The 16,349-nt window shown below is 41.3% G+C and overlaps 1 protein-coding gene across 3 annotated transcripts in view; it reads left to right on the top strand.

Moving 5' to 3' along the window:
* Pfas (phosphoribosylformylglycinamidine synthase) overlaps window positions 1–15,224 on the top strand; it is a 54,566-nt gene extending 39,342 nt beyond the window's left edge. For all 3 annotated transcript variants that reach the window (XM_068366508.1, XM_068366507.1, XM_068366509.1), the window contains exons 21-28: window positions 2,939–3,119; window positions 3,402–3,519; window positions 4,352–4,547; window positions 4,758–4,958; window positions 5,354–5,521; window positions 5,852–5,998; window positions 6,302–6,430; window positions 14,225–15,224. In XM_068366508.1, coding sequence (XP_068222609.1) covers window positions 2,939–3,119; window positions 3,402–3,519; window positions 4,352–4,547; window positions 4,758–4,958; window positions 5,354–5,521; window positions 5,852–5,998; window positions 6,302–6,430; window positions 14,225–14,421 — 1,337 coding nt within the window. In that variant the 3' untranslated portion in view covers window positions 14,422–15,224. The remainder of the gene's footprint in view (window positions 1–2,938; window positions 3,120–3,401; window positions 3,520–4,351; window positions 4,548–4,757; window positions 4,959–5,353; window positions 5,522–5,851; window positions 5,999–6,301; window positions 6,431–14,224) is intronic.
* The last annotated feature ends 1,125 nt before the right edge of the window (window positions 15,225–16,349 follow it).

The following is a 16,349-nucleotide window of genomic DNA, read 5'->3' as shown; positions in this document are numbered from 1 at the left end:
GAAGTCTATCTGGGCAGAGGCAGGAACTCCCAAGCCGAGAACTTCTCTCGTGTCATATCAGACTCTCGCTCTATAAGCCAGCTTAAAAGTAGGGAAAGCAAAGGCTGTCTCCCCCAAACTCCTCCTGGTGATAAACCAGTCGCCTAGCAAACGTAAAGCTCTCTTAGAAGAGCGAGAGAGCACTAGCTTATAAAACAACGGCTTCGAAGTAGCTAGGCCTAGTGTAAACTCTGACGTTTAGGCGAACGAGGAGCAGTAGTTACAAAAAGATCCGGACAAAGATCCTTAAAAATCATGATTTATTTAAAGTCCATAGAGGGCTAAGCAGCTTTAGGCTCCTCTCCGTCTGACAGAGTCCTCAAGGGAATATCAGTAGGAGGGGGAACAGCAACTTCCTCATCTGAAGGAACCTTGTCCGACAATAGCCGAGTCTCAAGCAAGGGAGAGACCTACCGTGGTGGCAATGCTTTACAAGCAGAGTCCACACGCACTGGTGCATTAGTAGCGGACCAGGACGCAACGTCATGTAACTGCTTAACAGTCTGTGAACTGTCAACAACAACAGGTGCGGGAGGACGCTCGGCGTCCACTCGAGACTGTTTTGACTGCCTAGTCTGAGCAGTCAAAACAACTCTAGACTGCGGTAGTTGACGCTCAGCGTCAAAACAAGTCAACTCCACTGGTTGGCGAACGTCCTGAACGTCAACAGGAGCATTAGGAAGCGGCCTAACGTCCAAATGCGGCTGAAAATCAACACGTGACCGCATCGAGTGAGGCTCTACATATCGTGACTGACGTGACTTAGCTACGCCAACGTCAACAGGACGCACAAAGGTTCGTTTGGGCGGCTGAAGGCCAGGATCTCGATGAGATAAACTGCTAGGATCAACGTGAACCTTATCGGCAGAATAGTCTTCCATAAGAGAGGCAAGCTTATTCTGCATGTCTTGCCGTACAACCCATTTAGGATCAACGGGAATGGTTGTGGTAAGAGACGAGGGTAACGTCTGTGACTGCAAAACCTTGCCTACAAAAAGACTCGGAGCCTGTGTTACGCTTTTGTTTAGGCGGCGAGCAGTCTTCCGATGACTGCATAGGGTCAGAGCTGTCCTAATAGTTAAAACCAGGACGCTGGACCTGTCCTGAAAGGACTGACTTTCGCTTAAAGGGCCTCGAAACCTTGTTCCACGGTTTCTTATGCGAAAAGCCTTCGGATGACGAGGAGAAAATCGTCTCTCTCGCCTTATGGTAGGGGTGATCTTGGTGAGATACGCCTGATACCATAGAGGGAACGTCTGTTCGCTGATCAAGGCCTCTCGAACCCATAAGTCGTACGACATTACTTCTCCCCTGGGCTTGGGAGCTTGCAAGAGGTCTCGGACTAGGCGAACGACAGGCACGAACAGACGAACCCTCGGTCGCAACACTGATAACACTTTGCGCAATATCACTTTATCACTACGATTTTCTGTTTTGCACTTATTTCACTGAAATCGAATTTTTTAACAATTCACATTAGGTATGAATAAAACTGATTTCTACCTGAAGCACGCAATTCTACCCTCATCAAAAGGTTATAATTGCGAAATCAGTCGTATAATGTAAGCACATTAATACAAGCAAAAAACAGTAAACATATTTTAAGATAAAAAGATCAGTGGCTGGGAAAGAGACTAAACACTAGTTCATTCAAAACTACGTTTTCAATCTCTCACCGTACAGTGCCTTGGGACGAGAATAAAAACTAAAAACGTTTTATCCTTTCTCCCCGTACAGAGACTAGGGACGAGAGTAACTCGAGAACAACGTTACTCGCTTGGGACGAGAATAAAGATCGGAACGTTCTCTCTCCTCTCTCTCTCTCCGTCTCTATCTCTCTCTCTCTCTCTTGATTTCGCACCGAAGAGAAGAGCCCACTTACGTTTCGTCAATAAACAGGTTATTTGACCAAAGGAAAAAACTGAAAGGTTTTCAATTAAAAAGTTCCTTTAAAATAGAATTTAAAACATTTAAGCTTTGAAAGAAGAATGAACAAAACGTCAGAATCGATTTACTCTTTCTGCAAAGTGAAACCGTGATACTCTCTCTCTCTATCGTAACGATAGAGCGCAAACTGCGTAGCATAAATAAACTAAACGTTAGTTCATCTTTGAAACAGTACGAAGACTATTCAAAGAAAATCTTTCATAAAATATCTACTAAAAAATATTCATTTAATAAGTTTTAAATCATTAGCTCTGTAAAAGTTATTTACGATTGAAAGGGCTCAACGTTGTTTAACTTCGGTTTCCAAGTTAGGACCGCCTACTCTCAGGAAAGGTCGCATATAAACAAATCATTAAAATTTATCTTGATGTTTATTATAAATGGAAAGCTAATCGAAGAGGCCTAATAAAGGCGGTTGAGATATAAAATATATAGAGGAAAATCTATAATTAATTTATAACGTGATAAGATAATTGCTAAAAGCCTAAAACACACTTCCGTACTAAGGGAAGGGTCGGCCATTTAAAAGTCAAAGAAAGTCCAAAAAACAATCCAAAGTCATCAAAAATTAAATCTATCCAAAAACGAGTTCAAGATTTAAGTTGAAGATAAAACACCTGCACTGCGAAAGCTCAAACCAAAATGAAGTACTTCACCAAATATGTTGAGAAAACTCCAGGTTCTACAGCGAGTAATGATACGTCTTGTCGTCAAGGTCGACAGAGAAGAATTGAAGGGTTTGTTTACATGCAAGAGTGGTATCTGGCCGATAGTTGGCGCTGGTGGGCACACCCGCAACCTTCATAGCGATCGCTCGCGAGTTTTTTGAGTGTGTTTTCTGTCGAGCCGCTGAGTAGCAGCTATTATATATTCACCGGCTAAGTTAAATATTTAAAATCTGAGGTTAATGAACGGTATTTTAATATACAGTTTATGATATTTTTTTTTCCAGAGGAGACAATTCTAAGTTTACATGATATAAGTGATGGAGGCCTTATCACCTGTCTAGTAGAAATGGGAATCTCAGGATGGGGAGGATGCACAGTGAATGTCCCTCCAGCACCTGCTCCCCCTTCATCATTTGAGGATTATTTACCTCCGTTGATGTCCGCGCTTTTTAGTGAAGAAGTCGGGTAGGGTTATACCTTAGCTGTTCTCTTTATATTCTTTTATCTCTTGCTTACATTATTCTTTTATTTTTTTCCTGTATATTTCATAATCTTACCAAAAACCTGGTTAACATGCCTTTGTTTAGACAAAAACAAACAAAGAGTTTAGTTAGAATAGTTCAGTTTGGAATACCTATATTGTTTGTTTAAACAGCAATTTTGACTTTATGGTGTAAGTTTTGAAGTGTATTAGTTGACTAGATTCACGATTACTTTCTAATTTTGTCTTCCTGTTAATATTTTCAGATGGGTAATGGAAATACATCCTGATAAAACAGAAGAAGTGGTTCAGAGATTCCATTGTGCTGGAGTTCCAGGTACCTGTCCGATTGGTATGACCACTGAGAGTGGGCCAGAGGCCCAGGTATGCTTAAAGTGATGTTATTAGTAAATTACTTTAAAAACCTTGAAAACTATATAATTTTCATGCATACAAAGTTCAGTAATGCTTGATGGAGAAAATCACTAATATATAAGTGCTTATGTACGTATATGCAGTACATACATACATATATACACACATGCATATAGTACTGTATATGGATACATGCATACATATATACAGTACAGTACTTGCTCACTGGCATTTATGGGAAACAGGTTTCAATGCAAACATGACAATCTCCTCAACAAAGAGAACAATACCAGTGAGGTTAGAGCACAAATCTTCAAATGATTGAAAATTGTGATTGATAAAGGATAAGTACTGTGCATGGCAAGTACTACAGTGAGAAACAAGTTATTAATATAAGGACACACATTTCTTAGGTATTTACAACATGACAGACGCACAAACAGTCACTCAGTCTGCTACCATAAGGCCACTGGAACCAGAATGTCTGTCTGTATAGATTGCCTTACCTTGTGTAAGACCCGGGCTCCAGAATGTATAAACTGTCCAGGAAATGGAAGATCTCTTGTTCTGTGCAGTGTCTGATAACTGGCAAATGCCAGTAAGGATATTGTAATGTGTTTGTACTACAAACACTTATATATGGTGATAAAAAATTGCCAAGACATTTTAATATTCATATACAGTTACTTATAAAAATAAGCTATCTACATCTGAAGGTACCAGAACAGAAAAGTATTTTCTTTCACAAGTAGCATAACCCCACAATGTTAAATACTTGGGAGTATAAAAGGTCAATATTTAGCAGGTATCATGTTTTGCTTCATTTTCTTTCCTTTTACAGGTACAAATTCTTGTGGATGGAGTAGAAGTTGTAAACTGTACAGTTCTAGAGATAACTAAAATGTGGGAGAAAACTAGCTTTTTGTTGGAACAACACCAGATGAATCCAGACTGTGCAGAGGCAGAACATGAAAGTCTTTCCAAGAGGAGGCATGTTTCCAGTCACATACCTTTTTCATACAAAGATTTTGTTACTGGTTAGTATTATAGCCTCCTGTATTTCTATTCTATAAAATCACATTATATCTGTATTTATTCTCTTATAGGATTGGTACGCGATTAAATGGCCAATATTACTAGTAATTAGTTATGTTTGATTATGAATTATCCTTGTATGTCAAGTGATTTCTCTAGCTGATGAATTTGCAATATGTATTGCCAAAGTATATCCAAAGAATATTTTGCAGGTGTTATAAGGAGTCCTATAACTGAAGTTCGAGTTGCTGTTATCAGAGAGGAAGGCACTAATGGCGACAGAGAAATGGCGGCAGCACTTATGCACTCTGGGTTTACCGTGCATGATGTCACAATGACAGATATATTTGCTGGCCGTGTGAGTGTCAATGACTTTAGGGGAATAATATTTCCAGGAGGATTTAGTTATGCAGGTAATTTTCTTTCTTATTTATTACATGCTGTATGTTAATACAGTATACATGTACTGTATCCAGAGTTTAGTCAGCTACATCATTAGTAGGGCATGGCGACTAGGTTGCAATATAACATTTTGTTTTCTATAATTTCAAATGTGTTTTACCACAGTTATTGTTTTCTTCTTAACTGTTCCACAAGTTTAAATATAAGAAGAAACAGTTGTCATAAAATGAGTACAAAAGACTTATTTACTTTGAGAAACAAATGCTCAGTCAGTATATGAAGCAAAATACAGTCACAGGTAACTGTTTACCATAGAATCAAATTTCCTAAGGCATGAGGAAATTTTTCAGTCCAAAGTAACGTTAAAGTTGAATGGTGTACAGTTAATGATAACATTTCTTAACAGATGTGCTGGGTTCTGCTGTTGGTTGGGCAGCATGTATTCAAGGTAGAAATGAATTCAGAAAGAGCTTGGAGTCTTGGAAAAACCGGCCAGATACTTTCTCCCTTGGTGTATGCAATGGCTGTCAGCTGATAGCTCTCTTAGGTTGGCTTAACCCAAGCAATCAGCAGAGTGAGTTACAATACTTGTATGCAAATTATTACATTCAGTAGTTTGGAAGTTAAATTTTGCTGATTTTTTTCTTATTTTACATACCTGCTTAGATTTTCTGTACTCATGAGTATAATAATTTAGTTTATCAAATACGAAACTATTATCAGTCAATGATTAAATACAATTAAGTCAAAACTAATACCATATTTTTTGCAATCTTAAATTTTTTTCTTTCACATTTTGTACTCTGATAACTCTTTGATAAAAGTTTATTCTCATATATTTATTTTCAGTCTGATTACACATGTATATCGTGAAACTGACAAATTGATTAAATTACCTCCACAGATGATGTCACATCAGTACGATTAGCTGAAAATACCAGTGGACGATTCGAATCGAGATGGTCTCGTGTTTGTATTGAATCTTCAAATTCTATTTTACTTGCGGGTATGGAAGGTGCGAAGATGGGAATTTGGGTTGCTCATGGTGAAGGTAAGGACATACAAAAACTAAGTTAAAAAAAAAGAAAAATCTGCCAATGTTGATATTTCACTACTAGCCAAATGAGAATGTTTATAATACTGGACTAGTTCATAAGTGCCAAGTCTAATTCTAAGCATAATTAGGTATTTACAATACTTGTTTTCCAAATCTGAGAGCTGTACATGTAACTTTTGGTGAAAACTTATGCTTTGAGAACTTGCATTGTCTTGTAAGTTTGTTCAGTACAATAATGCATAATCTTCTGCCTTTATAAAGTAAGAACTTGTTCAGGTCAACAATGATTCTTTTCAGGACGGTTTGTTTATAACAGCAAAGCTGTCTTGCCATCACTGACCTCAAATAGGTGCATTGCTATGCGCTATATAGATGATGAGGATCAACCAACAGAAATATACCCCATGAATCCAAATGGCTCAGAAGGTTAGTTAAATGTTGAAAATTTTGACTGTTCTTAGTTGTGTGTCTAATAACTTCCAGAAGAGTGTGTGTTTGAACTTTTTTCCTGTTTTCTGACTGCCAAACAATGAGAAAATACAATACACTTGATAAAATCTCTCTCCTACTCTGAAATCAATTTTTTTCAAGTATAAGTCTCCAAATTCTCACTGTACTCATTCTAAATCACAAGAGAGAAAGGAAATTGTATTTCTTAAAAAGTAGTGAGAAGTCTTGACTATTGGTTCTTACAACAATTTAGTAACCTTCTGTTATATCAACTACAATGCTTCAAGTTCTTCATCTTTCATCAAAGAGAGCAAAAAAAATATTATAAAGATGTGCTGAACAATGATATTTTAATTATAAAATAAATTTTTGAATATACTTACCCGGTGAATATATAATAGCTGCAACTCTGCGGCTCGACAGACACATACATAAAAAACTCGCGAGCGATCGCTATGCAGGTTGCGGGTGTGCCCACCAGCGCCAACTGTCGGCCAGATACCACTCTCGGAGGTAAACAAAACCTTCAATTTCTTCTCATCCCACTGCGTCTCTATTGGGGAGGAAGGGAGGGTCGTTTAATTTATATATTCACCGGGTAAGTATATTCAAAAATTTATTTTATAATTAAAATATCATTTTTAAATATTTAACTTAGCCGGTGAATATATAATAGCTGATTCACACCCAAGGAGGTGGGTAGAGACCAGAGTTAAATATGTTTACATCGTATAAGCTAAGAGTTTTTTCATTTTGACAGTTTTCAATATAACAAAACCAAAATAAATAGGTACCTGGTAAGGAAGTCGACTTAGACGATTACTCTGCCTTGTAAGTCTGTCTTCCTTACGGAGCCCAGCGATCCTCTTAGGATGCTGACAGACTCCCAGGAGCTGAAGTATCAAGGGCTGCAACCCATACAACAGGACCTCGTCAAACCCCTAATCTGGGCGCTCTCAAGAAATGACTTTGACCACCCGCCAAATCAACCAGGATGCGAAAGGCTTCTTAGCCTTCCGAACAACCCATAAAAACAACATTAAAAACATTTCAAGAGACAGATTAAAAGGATATGGAATTAGGGAATTGTAGTGGTTGAGCCCTCACCCACTACTGCACTCGCTGCTACGAATGGTCCCAGTGTGTAGCAGTTCTCGTAAAGAGTCTGGACATCTTTCAAGTAAAATGACGCGAACACTGACTTGCTTCTCCAATAGGTTGCGTCCATGATACTTTGCAGAGATCTATTTTGCTTAAAGGCCACGGAAGTTGCTACAGCTCTAACCTCGTGCGTCTTAACCTTAAGCAAAGATCGGTCTTCCTCACTCAAGTGTGAATGAGCTTCTCGTATTAACAATCTGATAAAATATGACAAAGCATTCTTTGACATAGGCAAGGATGGTTTCTTAACCGAACACCATAACGCTTCAGATTGGCCTCGTAAAGGTTTAGTACGAGTTAAGTAGAACTTAAGAGCTCTAACAGGGCATAATACTCTTTCTAGTTCATTGCCTACGATCTCCGATAAGCTAGGAATATCAAAAGATTTAGGCCAAGGACGAGAAGGTAGCTCATTCTTGGCTAGGAAACCAAGCTGCAGAGAACAAGTAGCTTTTGCTGACGAAAACCTGATGTTCTTGCTGAAGGCATGAAGCTCACTGACTCTTTTAGCCGAGGCCAAGCATACCAGGAAAAGAGTCTTAAGAGTGAGATCTTTCAGGGAGGCTGAATGTAAAGGCTCAAACCTGTCTGACATGAGGAATCTTAGGACCACGTCTAAATTCCACCCAGGTGTAGCCAAACGACGTTCCTTAGAGGTCTCAAAAGACTTAAGGAGGTCTTGCAGATCTTTATTGTTGGAAAGATCTAAGCCTCTATGCCGGAAGACCGAGGCCAACATGCTTCTGTAGCCCTTGATCGTAGGAGCTGAAAGGGAGCGGACTTTTCTCAGGTATAAGAGAAAATCAGCTATTTGGGCTACAGAGGTACTGGACGAGGATACGGAAACTGACTTGCACCAGTCTCGGAAGACTTCCCACTTCGATTGGTAAACTCTAATGGTAGACGCTCTCCTCGCTCTAGCAATCGCACTGGCTGCCTCCTTCGAAAAGCCTCTAGCTCTCGAGAGTCTTTCGATAGTCTGAAGGCAGTCAGACGAAGAGCGTGGAGGCTTTGGTGTACCTTCTTTACGTGTGGCTGACATAAAAGGTCTACTCTTAGAAGAAGACTTCTGGGAACGTCTACCAGCCATCGAAGTACCTCGGTGAACCATTCTCTCGCGGGCCAGAGGGGAGCAACTAACGTCAACCTTGTCCCTTCGTGAGAGGCGAATTTCTGCAGTACCTTGTTGACAATCTTGAATGGTGGGAATGCGTAAAGATCTAGGTGTGACCAATCTAGGAGGAAGGCATCTATATGTATTGCTGCTGGGTCTGGGACTGGAGAGCAATAGATTGGAAGCCTCTTGGTCAGCGAGGTTGCAAAGAGATCTATGGTGGGTTGACCCCAAACCGCCCAAAGTCTCTTGCACACATCCTTGTGGAGGGTCCATTCGGTTGGAATTACTTGACCTTTCCGACTGAGACAATCTGCTAGGACGTTCAAGTCGCCCTGGATGAACCTCGTTACTAGCGAGATGCCTCGATCTTTTGACCAGATGAGCAGGTCCCTTGCGATCTCGTACAGAGTCAATGAGTGGGTACCTCCCTGTTTGGAAATGTACGCCAAGGCCGTGGTGTTGTCCGAGTTGACCTCCACCACCTTGCCTCGAAGTAGATTCTCGAAGCTTATCAAGGCCAGATGAACCGCCAAAAGCTCCTTGCTGTTGATATGCATGCTCCTCTGACTCGAGTTCCACAGACCTGAGCATTCCCGACCGTCCAGCGTCGCGCCCCAGCCCAAGTCCGATGCGTCCGAGAAGAGAACGTGGTTGGGTTTCTGAACTGCTAGGGGAAGACCCTCTCGTAGACTGATATTGTCTTTCCACCAAGTCAGACAAGTCTTTATCTTTTCGGAAATCGGGATCGAGACCGCCTCTAGCGTCTTGTCCTTTTTCCAGTGAAAAGCCAGGTGGAATTGTAGAGGTCGGAGGTGTAGCCTTCCTAGCGAGACAAATTGCTCCAGGGATGACAGCGTTCCTACCAGACTCATCCAAAGCCTGACTGAGCAGCGTTCTTTCTTCAACATCTTCTGGATGACGAGCAGGGCTTGATCTATTCTGGGGGCCGACGGAAAAGCCCGAAAAACTTGACTGTGAATCTCCATCCCTAAATACAGAATAGTTTGGGATGGGACCAGTTGTGACTTTTCCAAGTTGACTAGGAGTCCCAATTCCTTGGTCAGATCTAGAGTCCAATTGAGATCCTTCAGACAGCGATGACTGGAAGAGGCTCTGAGAAGCCAGTCGTCCAAATAAAGGGAGGCTCGGATGTCCGATAAATGGAGGAATTTTGCCACATTCCTCATAAGCCTCGTAAACACGAGAGGAGCTGTGCTTAGGCCAAAGCACAGGGCCCGAAACTGGTACACCACATCGTCGAAGACGAGTCTCAGAAAAGGTTGGGAGTCTGAGTGAATGGGGATGTGGAAGTAAGCGTCCCTTAGGTATAGAGAGACCATCCAGTCTCCCTTTCTGACCGCTGCTAGGACTGACTTTGTGGTCTCCATGGTAAACTTCGTCTTTGTGACAAAGACATTCAGAGCACTGACGTCTAGCACCGGTCTCCAACCTCCTGTCTTCTTTGATACTAGGAAGAGACGGTTGTAAAACCCCGGTGATTGAAGGTCCGAGACTTTGACCACCGCTCCCTTCTCTAGCAAAAGAGACACTTCCAGTTTCAGGGCTTGTCTCTTTTCTTCCTCTTGGTACCTGGGAGAGAGATCGATGGGGGACGTCGCTAGAGGAGGTCTGCGTACAAAAGGGATTTTGTACCCCTCTCTGAGCAACCTGACAGATTGTTGATCTGCGCCTCTCTTCTCCCAGGCTTGCCAGAAGTTCTTGAGTCTGGCACCTACTGCTGTCTGAAGTTGCGGGCAGTCAGACTCTGCCCTTAGAGGACTTGGATCCTTTCCTCTTTCCTCTCTTCCCTTCGGCACGAGCACCTCCCCTGCTGGAGGCTCTGCCACGAAAGGGCGGGATAAACCTGGACGCTGGAGTGTCTATCCTAGGTCTAGCAGACAAGGCAGGCAAAGGGGGAGCTTTGCGAGCCGAGGACGCAACTAAATCGTGGGTGTCCTTCTGCACTAAAGACAAGGCAATTTCCTTAACTAAGACTTCAGGAAACAAGCACTTAGACAAGGGCGCAAAGAGTAGCTCAGATCTTTGGCATGGCGTCACTCCTGCTGACAGAAAAGAGCACAGAGACTCTCGTTTCTTAAGGACTCCGGACGTGAATGAAGCGGCAAGCTCGTTGGACCCATCGCGGACGGCCTTGTCCATGCAGGACATAATGAGTAAGGAAACATCCCTATCGGCAGATGAGATTTTCCTACTCAGGGCTCCCAAACACCAGTCCAGGAAGTTAAAGACTTCAAACGCCCTAAATATGCCTTTAAGAAGGTGGTCCAGGTCCGAGGGTGACCAACTAATCTTCGAGCGTCTCATGGCAAGGCGACGGGGAGAGTCTACAAGACTTGAGAAGTCGCCCTGGGCAGAGGCAGGAACTCCCAAGCCGAGAACTTCTCCCGTGGCATACCAGACGCTCGATCTAGACGAGAGTTTAGATGGGGGGAAGGCAAATGCTGTCTTCCCTAAACTCTTCTTGGACTCTAACCAATCGCCCAACAGCCGCAAAGCTCTCTTGGATGAGCGAGAGAGAACGAGTTTAGTAAAGGCAGGCACGGCAGCAGGAATGCCTAATACAAACTCTGACGGCGGCGAACGAGGAGCCACAGAAACAAAGTGGTCAGGGAACAACTCCTTAAACACAGCCATGACTTTTCTAAAGTCCAAGGATGGTTGAGTTGCCTTAGGCTCATCAAGTTCTGAAGGTTGATCCTCTTGTGGTTCAGCAACGTCCTCATCTGACAGTTCCTCATCCGATAACTGATGAGAAAACGGCAAAGGAGTGGGCAACGTTTGACTCGCCGAGTCCGGTCGCACTGGTGCATGCGTGACGGAGCCGGACGCAGCGTCATGGAACTGCTGAACAGTCTGGGAACTGTCAACAACCATAGGTGCGCGAGGACGCACAGCGTCCACCCGAGACTGTTTGGACCGTCTGGGTTGTGCAGTCAACACCATACCGGGTTGCGGAGGTTGACGCACCGCGTCAAAACAAGTCACCTCTGATGGTTGATGAACGTCCTGAACGTCAACAACCACCTCCGTGCGTTGCCTAACGTCAACGTGCGGCTGGAAACCCACACTGGGTCGCATCGGTGGAGGTACTACCCCAACTGGTTGACGCGAGAAAGCTACCTCAACGTCAACAGGACGCACAACAGACCGCTTGGATGGTTGTTGGCCAGAAGGTGCGGCAACCTTCTCCGCATTGAAGTCCTCCATCAAGGACGCAAGCTTGGACTGCATGTCCTGCAGTAACACCCATTTAGGGTCTACGGAAGCAGGTGCGGCAACAGACGGGGTGAGCGACTGAGGCGGCACAACTTTGCCTCTCTTAGGCGGCGAGCAGTCATCCGATGACGGCAACGAGTCCGAACTGTCCCAGTGGCTACAACCGGGACGTTGGACTTGTCCTGAAGGGACTGACTTACGCTTCAAAGGTCTGGAGACCTTGGTCCAAGGTTTCTTACGAGAAACACCCTCGGACGATGAGGTAAAAATGGGCTCTCTCGTCTTACGTTGGTAAGGGCGATCTTGGGGAGATACGCCTGATACCATAGAGGGAACGTCTGTTCGCTGATCAAGGCCTCTCGAACCCATGAGTCGTACGACATTGCTTCTCCCCTGGGCTTGGGAGCTTGCAAGAGGTCCCGGACTAGGAGGACGACAGGCACGAACAGACGAACCCTCAAGCGCAACACTGTTCACAACACTTTGAGAAACACTAGGCACTTTAACACTTTCCGCCGCGGCACTTTGGCACTTTAGTTCCTTTACGTCCGCCATGAGTTGATTCCGGTCACTTGCTAGGGCCTCAACTCTCTCCCCCAAGGCATGAATAGCACGCATCATGTCTTGCATAGACGGTTCCTGAGTGCTAGGAGGGGGGTTAGGAACAACCACTACAGGGGAAGGATTAGGTTCAGGGGCATGTGGAGAGGAAAAATCTACGGACCTAGAAGAACTTCTCCTTACCCTATCTCTCTCTAATCTGCGTGTATATTTATCAAATTCGATCCAATCGAATTCCGAAAGGCCCACGCATTCCTCACACCGATCTCCCAATTGACAGGTTTTACCCCGACAATTGGAACAAACAGTGTGAGGGTCGAAAGAAGCCTTTGGAAGACGCCTATTACAGTCCCTAGCATTACACTTTCGAAACTTGGGAACTTGAGAAGGGTCAGCCATTTTGAATTAGTAAAGGGAAAATTCCAAAAAACGATCTAAGTCATCAACAAATAATCCTTATCAAAAAAGAGTTCAAGGGTTTATTTTGAAGAAAAACACCTGTACTGCGAAAGCTCAAACCAAATTAAAGTACTTCACCAAATATGATGGGAAAAACTCCAGGTTCTACAGCGAGTAAAAGTACGTCTTGTCGACAGAGAAGAAATTGAAGGTTTTGTTTACATCCGAGAGTGGTATCTGGCCGACAGTTGGCGCTGGTGGGCACACCCGCAACCTGCATAGCGATCGCTCGCGAGTTTTTTATGTATGTGTCTGTCGAGCCGCAGAGTTACAGCTATTATATATTCACCGGCTAAGTTAAATATTTAAAAATTAAAAATAATATATAATTTACATTTTGTGTCAGTGTTAGCTCTATCTTCATTCAGTGGTGTGTAATTTGTGTCACATGTGGATTATTTCTTTAGGTGGTATCGTTGAATTCGGTAAGGATTTCTTGCCTCTAAAATCAAATAGCTTTTTATATCTCACATGACATATACTGTACTTTCCCTTTCAGGGGATATACTAACAGAGTGCCGCATGTTATATCCTGTTGAAAATACCATAGTTTCTTTGTAACATCCACTTGCCCCCAACAGCAATTGTTTTTGCCTTGTACACTTGTCCTCCATCCTTGAGGTCTTGACTTTACATGGCTTCACTTTTAATTCTTGTTCATGAATATATACTGTATCTAAGACATGCACTTGGAGAATCAAGGATGCAACTTAAAGAGAGTAGATCTTATTTTTTTTTTCAGTATTCTAATTAGAATTGAGAGTGATACGGACATGTATTGTTAAATTTCAGTAAATTTGCTTTTACGGTAGGATATGGTTTCTAGTAGGTGTTCATCCCCCACTTTTTATTTTCATTTAGCATATATTTTTATTCTCCAGTATTAAACAAAGTTCTTAATACTGTACTTATTTTCCATAAGATACGCATCAGTAATTTACTACATCCTGTATACAGTACTGTACTGTAATATACTTGTATGTATTTAGGTATTTTTGTCTATACTGTACTAATGACTAACACTAATATACAAAACATAATTTTTATTCTTTCATACAATCTTGAATTGTGCTTTGTTCACTATAAGGGTCATCCATGCTTAGATTTCACTTAGACAGTTTTTTGGATCATATAATATGCTTTTATAAAAATAGTTATAATATCTTCTATTTATTTCAATCTTATAATTGTATAGATAAATACATTTCTAATCTTGCATATTTTCATTTTATCAGGTGGAGTCGCTGGCATAAGCTCAGCATGCGGTCGGCACTTGGCGCTTATGCCACACCCAGAACGTTGTGTCCTCCGATGGCAGTGGCCCCACATGGACAAGACTTTAACAAGTTCTCCACATAGAGAATTCATGGCTGCACCTTGGGCTCGATTGTTCGAAAATGGATTTAACTGGTGTGTTGAAAATAAAGGCTGATTTATCGGATTGCTCCTTGAAAAATTACAGAGAATTTTTGTTCTTTCTCTGAAACTCTCGTGTCCACCATGACCAGTGGGGTCATCTGAATATGTTTTGATGTATTTTATATTTGAATTATTCAAGTAACATTTACATAAGTTTTTGGTGAAATACAATCACTACATTTCAAGGTACTGTACTGATTTGCAAATTTAATATTGTATAACTTATGAAATACTGTACCTGATATGGTAATAAAAATCAGCACTGATAATTTCAAATAAGATGTTCATAATTTTATGAAAGTGAAATGTACAATTTTGTTATTGCTCACAATGCTATACTATACAACTTCAGAAATGCCTATCTTTAGAATGATATTCAATACTGATCTTTTTCTGTTCTATTAAAACACTTTAAAGTGGAACTTGTATTTTAAGGTATAAGATGTTTTATGTATAATGTTTTTGTTGTCATTTTTTTCTATTATACAAAGACAACATTATTACTGCAAGCCATCTCACATTCAGTTTATTAAACCCTGACTTTATTTATGTTCACAGTGCTGTGTAAGTTTCATAGCATCTAAGGAAATCAAAATCTGTATTAACAGTGAGTTTTTCTCAAAACATTAAATTTCTTTTTTCATAAAACAAATTAGTTTATGAATTTTTAGTTAATTTATTTCTTAATAAATCAATTTCCTAAACTTGTCACAAGATCAACTATGTTTGATATATGATTTTTACATTTTTGTTTCTATATGAATATTTTTCAGTGTAGATAATCTGCTACTTTTTCAAATAAAATTATGTTCCTCCCTCTGTTGTTTATTAACCTTCTAATTTTAGAATTCTAAATATCTTTTTTGGGCTCAGCCATGTCGTCCTAACGAGAGGTTCCCTTAGGCAGCTTTCTAAGGGATATTTAGCTACAGTGATACTCCCAGAGAATTAACCATAGGTCTCCTGAATTCTAACTCCTGGCGGGAGTATCCTTAATATAACTTTAAGGATATCACATAATATCAGGGGACATATTTTCTTATACGACACGTGGCAATCTTCACACCAAATAGATTTTACTCTTTGAGGGGAAGAGTGGCGAAATGAAGGCAAGCCGTTATCAAGGAACCCGGTGGATCCCCTCCCTGTACTACTACGGTACCTTATTGAAAAAAGTCCATATTTTTTAGTACGAATCTAGTAAGGGCCGGGGTCAGAAAAAAGGTCAAGAATTAAACGGTGTCAGATTTTGTGTTAGACTGCAGCACAGAGTTGATTTATGGGTATATATGTGATCATCTCATTTTTTTGGTCTCCGACTAAAATTATAGAAGTTATATGAGATTTTATTGAAAAAAGTCCATATTTTTTAGTCCGAATCTAGTGAGGGCCTGAGTCAGAAAAAAGATCAAGAATTTGACGAATTAGACTGCAGCGTAGAGTCCTTTTATGGGTATATATGCGAAAAAATAAGCTCTCAGCTGGCACTTTCGTTTGGGAGCACTATAGTTCTCCTTTTCGGATTCTTTATTTCTTCTCTCACGTTCTCCTTCCTGTCTCCCTCTTCTTCCTGTATTTTCTGTCCGAATCCTTTCAAATAAATCAGTTATTAGTCTTCAGGATTCTTGTTTAGCTTTTCATAATTGCCTTCCTAATTCCACTTGTTGATTCCTTTTTGACGATGTATTTTGGTTTTCTTCCAAAGTCGCAGACTCAATAATTCTCTTAACTTTCACCAAAGCATTTTCTGTATCGCCCAAATCTTGTTTCCTTTTTAATGGCCTCAAAGGCAAGTCGTTGGTAAAATCTTGCAAATTTGGGTTGATCAATAAGACGATCAAACAATCTTTTTACCTTTTCTAACATTCCTGCTCAAGAAGAATGACAATTTGAAGCCGATTTGGAAATGCACCGGTATTCCATATTTCTCTTAACAGAGAG

This window comes from Palaemon carinicauda, chromosome 44, assembly GCF_036898095.1.
Source record: "Palaemon carinicauda isolate YSFRI2023 chromosome 44, ASM3689809v2, whole genome shotgun sequence".
NCBI lineage: Eukaryota > Metazoa > Arthropoda > Malacostraca > Decapoda > Palaemonidae > Palaemon > Palaemon carinicauda.
The sequence above is the reverse complement of the archived record's forward strand: the minus strand, read 5'-3'. Positions and strand labels throughout refer to the sequence as shown.